The 7156-nt window shown below is 36.6% G+C and overlaps 2 protein-coding genes across 2 annotated transcripts; one reads left to right on the top strand and one right to left on the bottom strand.

Annotated features, from left to right (window-relative positions):
* LOC109231207 (protein INAPERTURATE POLLEN1) lies at positions 2120 to 4016 on the bottom strand. The gene is made up of 2 exons (XM_019396792.1): positions 3293 to 4016; positions 2120 to 3170 (listed from the first exon to the last, which is right to left on the bottom strand). Exons 1-2 carry the CDS (start codon positions 3312 to 3314, stop codon positions 2386 to 2388), a joined length of 807 nt encoding a protein of 268 aa, XP_019252337.1. The 5' UTR covers positions 3315 to 4016; the 3' UTR covers positions 2120 to 2385.
* On the top strand, positions 5912 to 6484 carry LOC109231632. Its single transcript, XM_019397279.1, has one exon. The coding sequence runs from the start codon at positions 5912 to 5914 to the stop codon at positions 6482 to 6484; it is 573 nt and encodes a 190-aa protein (XP_019252824.1).

Genomic DNA, 7156 nt, shown 5'->3' with positions numbered 1-7156 from the left:
TAGCCACTATTAGGGCTTTCTCTTATTTGTATAGATGGAATATGATGGGAGAAATTTAAAAATAGTCAGATTTACAACTGGTCGTTCAAAAATAGCCCAATTTCAAAAGTAATTGAAATTTAGCCACTTTTTATGTAAAGATAAATCTGAGCGAAAACACTGTTCAAAACCCGGAAAATACTCCAGTATATTATGCTGGAGTTCCAGCATAAGTATTCTTGAACTCCAGCATATTATACTGGAGTTCCAGGATAGTATGCTGGAACTCCAGCATAATATGATGGAGTTCCAGCATAAATACACTAGAACTCCAGCATAATATACTGGAGTTCCAGCAAGTATATTGGTCCAGTATAATATACTGGAGTTTGGAGCACCAGTGCTCCAGTCTCCAGTATATTATACTGGAGCCAGCAAAGTATACCGGTCCAGCATAATATGCTGGAGTTCATACACAAGTGCACCGAACTCCAGTACATTATGTTGGACCGGTCTCTATTGCAGCAAAACGGTGGCTATTTTTCATTGGCTTGGTAAACGCTGGCTATTTTTGATTGACCAGTCCGAAAACTGGCTATACCATGCTATTTTTACGAATATGACGGGAAGAGAGAGGGAGAATAAATAAATAAAATGTATTCGACCATTACAACTTCCCAAATATTATATCAAATAACATATGCCCTTCCAAAACTAGATTGAAGAGAAAAATTTGCTAGATTGAAGAAGGAAAAAAGAGATTGAAGAAGAAAATTGGAGAAGAAATACGAGGAGAGAGAAGAAAAAATACGGTGAAAGAGAATAAATAAGAAATTAGGGTAATTTAAAATTTGGTTATATAATGCCAATTTTCTTTGGATTACCTTTGCCAAAATTAATATGAGGCTAAAATATTACTAATTCTCTTTATGTGTTATGATACCATGCCATTTTCTCTAAAATGATATAGCAAGGGGCTAGATTGGGCTCAAAAGTTGAAGGGGGCTGTGATGGATTTGGACATATTGAGGAATCAATTCATCTAATTTATTCCTATCATTGTATGGAAGAGAGGGAAGCCCAGCAGGAGTCCATTATTTGATCCGACCCGTTTTGACACATAGCACACATTTGAGAGAATTTGTCATTTACGAGTTTTACCTACCATCACTATTCTGAAGCTTAAAACCACATTTATCTGTATCTAAAATGCCGAGCAAAATAAACTACGTATAATGCATTTTTTAATCTACAGATTTCATCTTCTCAATGCATCCACTTAAAATTGATAAAGTAGCAACCCTTTCAGCAATATCTAGGACAATTCTAATTTTTACGGTTTACAGTTAGACAAAAATTTTGTCATTCTAAGTTTGGAAAATTTTATTTTGAGTCTCATTCAACTGACACTAGTTGTTTGAGTTATTTTGTTTGGGGAGAAATTCAAAAATAGTCAAATTTATAAGTGGTCGTTCAAAAATAACCAGTTTCAAAAGTAATCGAAATTTAGCCACTTTTCATGTAAAGATAAATCTAAGCGAAAACACTGTTCAAAACCCAGAAAATACGCTAGTAAATTATGCTGGAGTTCCAGCATAAGTATACTTGAACTCCAGCATAATATGATGGAGTTCCAGTATAAGTACACTAGAACTCCAGCATAATATACTGGAGTTCCAGCAAAGTATACCGGTCCAGTATAATATGCTGGAAGTTCATACACAAGTGCTCGAATCTCCAGTATATTATGCTGGAACTTTTCGTGCGTTGGAGTTCCAGCATAATATGCTGGAAGTTCATACACGGGTGCACCGAACTCCAGTATATTATGCTGGACCGGCCTCTGTTGCAGCAAAATAGTAGCTATTTTTCATTGACTTGGTAAATGCTGGCTATTTTTGAATGACCAGTCCGAAAGTTGGCTAGACCGTGCTATTTTTACATTTTTTTTGTCTCACAATTTTGTGGACCTAGATTTTGTGGACCCAGAATAGCAAAATTGGGGTCCACAAATTTGTGAGACAAAAAGGAATCTCACACAACAACTAATAACAGTTGTACGAGGCACACAATAAAACTTCTCTTCAAGTCTTCATAGCTTCCAAATCAATAAAAATGCCAGATTTTCCTTACAACTCTCTTCAGTTCAACAATGTAACTTTGAATAACAAAAGGAAAAAATAACAACAAATTACAAGCAACATGAAACAAAATCAAATGAATATTGCAGTCTTATCTTCCCACATACACAACCAGAATCTTTAGTGCTCTAAATTTACTTAACTACTATTAGTAGAAATTAATCATGATTATTGGCTTAAGTTAGAGCAGTGCACAAAATAACTAATTAACCAAAGAGGTAATGTAATATCTATGCACTGACTTCAGCAATCCCCAGAAATGGAACTATAATTCCAAACAACACTTCTCAAATTGACGGACTAATTCACGATTCCGTAACCCAACAAGGAATTGAGCTAGCCCTTCAAGAAAAACCGCCGCCTGATACACGTCCGTCACGCTCAGTATATCGGAAAGCACGCTCCTCCGCAGCCTATTCGCGTCCACAAAAACACCCACTAACTCCTCCATCTCCGCCGCCGCAGCTTCCGCCACAACCCCTTTCATCTCCTCTTTTTTCCCTTCAAACCTCCCCCATTCAACCGCCACTTTCTCCACAAACGCCGCCTGCGCGTCTCGTGCACGCGCCACCAATGCAGGTACCATTAGCCTTAAACCACACTCAATCTGATCGACACGTGTCGTTAATTTCTTACTAGGGCTCTTCCATGCCATTACCACGTGCCAATTTTGTTGCTTGTCGAATATTTCCGGGTCGAATTCGGGCTCGGATTCGGATTCGGAGTCATTAAGAAATGAACGGAGGAGATTTATGAAGAGATAAGGGTGAAGGTCACCGAGCCAGAGGAAGGGTTTCTCTAAAGGGTTACGCCAGTCGGGAAAAAGGACCTGAGCGACGTCGTTTGCGGCGGCGAGGTCGAGGGCTTCATAGTAATTAAGGAAGTGACGGTGCATGACCTCAACGTGGGAAGCTAAGAGAATGGGCCCCGCCGTGGAGGATGATGACATGGCGTGACGGAGCTGAGGGAGGTGAACGTTCTTGAGCGTCTTGAACCATTTACTGTAATAATCTTTGAATGGTTTTGACGATTTCTTGAACCCAAAAAGAGCTGTATTAAAAAAAGGAGAAAAAAAAAACGAACTTTGGTTGATTAATTTCTTGAAAAACAAAGTGTGATATTGAATGTGCTATGTGTGTGTGTGTGTAAACGGAGGAGGAAAAGGTTCTTACCTATGGCTTTGAACATCTTCATAAGAGAAGAGTCGTCTCTGGGTTTTCTTTTTCTTCTTTAGCAGCAGATGAAAATGATAAAGCGAAGAAGAAGAAGAGTTCAAACTCAGCGGGAACTGTTGTTCTGGTTATGTATGAGGTGCTTAAATAAGCTGGGCTAGCTTTGGGTAAGTGGTTTATTGGGCCATTTACCGAGCCCAATAAAAGGTTAGGGAAAGGTTTCATTAGTCCAATAAATTAAGAAAAAATGACACCCGATGACAACACAGAAGGGGAATTGACAATTTTTTAGCCTTATATTAGGTTTTGGCAAAGATAGCCCTAAATAATTGGCATTATATAGCCAATTCTAAAAACTACCACCCTCCCTCTATTGTTCGCTGGTCCCCTCCCCTTTCTTGTTCTCTGCCTTCCCCCTTCCCTCCCTCCCTCCCTCCCGAAATTTATGTCAAAATGGAAGAAGAAAAAAAAAGATGTAAAACTTGATGCACAATTCTGTGTTATTCAAGTATTTACTGTTTTGCTGCCTTATCGAATGAAGCTTGTGTTAAACATAATGAGTAGCAGCAGTAAATGGCAGTAAATGTAATAATGGAGCTTTAATAGAGAGATATAGTTTGCTAGAAAACTAGAATGTATAGGAACAGTCTGTCGTCTGTGGTGTGGAGTGAAATAAAGGATTTTTTCATCGAGGAAATCGAAGGCCGAGATGGATAATAAGAAGGATAATAAATTTGTGATATATATTTTGCTATACACGTTTTATTATGTATTATACAATGTGATATACAAATAATATAATTAGTTTTGTGTTATACACTTGGATATAAAGATAATAATAAATTATAGACAACTATCGAAGGAAAATAAATTTTTGATATACACAAAGAAGAAAAATAAAGTTGTGATATATATATTGATATACATGTTATACAGTATGATATACAAAAAATAAAATTTATTTGTATTATACACTTGGATATACACTGTGATATACAAACTATAGACAACTATCGAAGGAAAATAAATTTTTGATATACACAAAGAAGAAAAATAAAGTTGTGATATATATATTGGTATACATGTTATACAGCATGATATACAAAAATAAAATTTATTTGTGTTATACACTTGGATATACACTATGATATACAAACTATATTTATAATTTTTAACATTTTTATTGCTTGTGAGAAATAATTAAAAACATAGAAAAAAGATTGTAGAGATTTGGGAGAAAATCTTGAAAGATTTTTGAATTCTAACGAAAAAGAAATAAAAGCCTATTTTTGAGGTGATGGTTGGGCCATTAGAAGAGAGAGAAGGTCATTAAATTTTAAATTTAGGCTACGTGTGCCAAATGCTAAAAGATAGGCCATTTTCTGCCAATTATTGGACTAAGTTGTTATGCAATACCAAATACTCATAAATTAAAGGGATCTTTACACAAATATCCGTTAAATTAACTGTATACTAGGAATCTTTACATAAATAGCCAGCCAAATTTATTGTATACTTTCTCTAGCAGATATACATATATTATACACTAATAATACACCGTTAAACATATTATGCATGAATTATATAAAAAATCACATAACCGCTGACTTATTTTAAATTAAACGATTGGGTGAACGACTATTTAAGTTAATTCTTCTAGATTTAAATAGAATTTTCATATATTTTCTTAATTGTACTAATTCATAATTATATGAGAAGTTCCAAAAAGTGTAGAATACTAGAACAACAACAAGTTAGAAGAAATAATTCTTTATTTTTCTCAACCAAAATTTATATTTTGTATTAGTAAAATTGTAATATAAGAGATAGGTGGACTCCGAAGCAACCAATATTATAAATCTTTAGCGGAATACGTATACGGCTCCTTAAACTTGTCCACTATTTCACTTAGCTACTTCAAGTAAGGCTTGTACCTATTAGCTACTCCGTTACACATAATATGTGTCTATCAAACGCCAAAAACTGGGCAGCAAAAATTATATAGTGCGTGTATTACACACACATTGACATGGCAGAAACTAATGAATGAAAAAAAGCCACATGTCTTCCACCTTAAGTTAATAAGAAAAAAAATTCCAACCAAAAAAAAATAGAAATTTTTTGGTTAAAAAACGAAAGCCCCTCCCTAGCCGTCGTCGGCAAGCCTCTTCCCCATGTTCGTTCATATTTATTGACACATGTGTGTATATTTATTAGCTACACAAGTGAGTTGGTAGTTATATACAGTTGTAGGTGTGTGTAATAATAGGTGTACGTAGTATAAATAGGTGTAGGTACTTCTTTTTCTACTGTACTGTATTCATTTTGTCCTGTATCATTTTCTACATTTTGAGCTAAGTTCATTTTCTAGTGAAATAGAAAAGAAGCTTCCAGAAGTCCCTCGTCTAAGGCTTCTCCCGTTCGCCATTAGAACTCACTCGAGGTGAGCTCATCCTCTTCATTTCCTCTACTAATTTGTCATGGTATCAGAGCGAGACTCTCGATCCTAAACTCAATTAGTCAATTTTCCTTCCTATTCGAAGCGTATCTCTACGGAGTGTTTCTGTACGAATATCGAAATTTTCTCAACTTTTCCTCTCAAATCGACCCTTGATAATCATGGCTCTTGATGAAAACACAACGGGTTCCACAAATCCGGCCTTGGATTTGACAAATCTGGCCTTGGATTCGACAAATCCGCTCTACATGCATCCATTTGAAAGCGCTGGTTCTCTGCTGGTTCCGGGACTTTTCGACGGATCAAGCTATAGATCGTGGAGAAGAGGAGTTCTGAGAGCTCTCTTAGTGAAGAATAAGGTAGGATTCATAAACGGGAAGTGTAGAAAGCCAGATCCTCAGGATCCTAGTTATGATCAATGGGAACGCTGCAATGACATGGTCACATCGTGGATCCTAAATTCTATCTCAAAGGGCTTGGCGGATAGTCTACAGTATGTTAATGATGCTCAGGAACTTTGGAAAGAACTTGAAGACAGATATGATCAAACAAGCGGGGCAAAATTGTATCAGTTGCAGAGGGAGACAAATGATTTGAATCAAGGAAACCTAGACATCACTGGGTACTATACTAGAATGAAGAAACTCTGGGAAGAACTAAACACATTGAATGCTCACGCCCAGTGCAAATGCAATTGCACATGTGGTGCTAAGGCGAATATACAGAAAGCTTAGCAAGATAGAAGGCTAATTCAGTTTTTAATGGGACTAAACGAAGTTTACACTGTAGTCAGGGAAACTATCTTAATGATGAATCCATTACCCTCACTCGCACAAGCCTTTTCAATTCTCATCCAAGAGGAGAAACAAAGAGAGGTCAAGCCAAACAATCAATTGGTGATTGAGTCTATTGCCTTGAGTGCGAACAGGTCAGGAGGAAATCACTTCAGGACAAACTTTGGTCAACAGACAAACGTTGCAGACAACACTGGATATATGAACTACAATCAATAAGGAAATAGAACTAGAAACAACAACTACAGGGGAGGACAATTTGGGAATAGCCCACGACCTTTTGTGACTATTATAAGAAGCCAGGTCACACTAAGGAAATATGCTACAAGTTGCATGGTTACCCTCAAGATTCAAGGTTTAATAAGGGAAAGAGAATTGCTGCCAATGTACATGAAAGTCAAAGAGAGGGTGTCATTGAAGGTGGAGATGGAAACAGTGGACCTGCACAGGAACAAGACAGAACTATGCAGAATCTTACTAAGGAACAATATAATCAGCTGGTAAGCATCCTGGAGAATTTTCATGCTGGAAATGCAGGAAACGAAATGAAAATAGGAGTTGTGAATTTTGCAGGTATCTCAGCTTGTTCAACTCATTTTGATTCTGGTTCTA

This window comes from Nicotiana attenuata, chromosome 8 (assembly GCF_001879085.1).
Source record: "Nicotiana attenuata strain UT chromosome 8, NIATTr2, whole genome shotgun sequence".
NCBI lineage: Eukaryota > Viridiplantae > Streptophyta > Magnoliopsida > Solanales > Solanaceae > Nicotiana > Nicotiana attenuata.
Note: the sequence above shows the minus strand (reverse complement) of the source record. Positions and strands in the feature narration are given on the sequence as shown.

Excerpts from the sequence above, each read along its gene's own strand:
- LOC109231632 (XM_019397279.1), top strand. The coding sequence starts at position 5,912 with ATGGCTCTTGATGAAAACACAACGGGTTCCACAAATCCGGCCTTGGAT.
- LOC109231207 (XM_019396792.1), bottom strand. The coding sequence starts at position 3,314 with ATGAAGATGTTCAAAGCCATAG. Across the intron at positions 3,171-3,292 it reads GAAGATGTTCAAAGCCATAG|CTCTTTTTGGGTTCAAGAAA; the intron begins GTAAGAACCTTT and ends TTTTTAATACAG.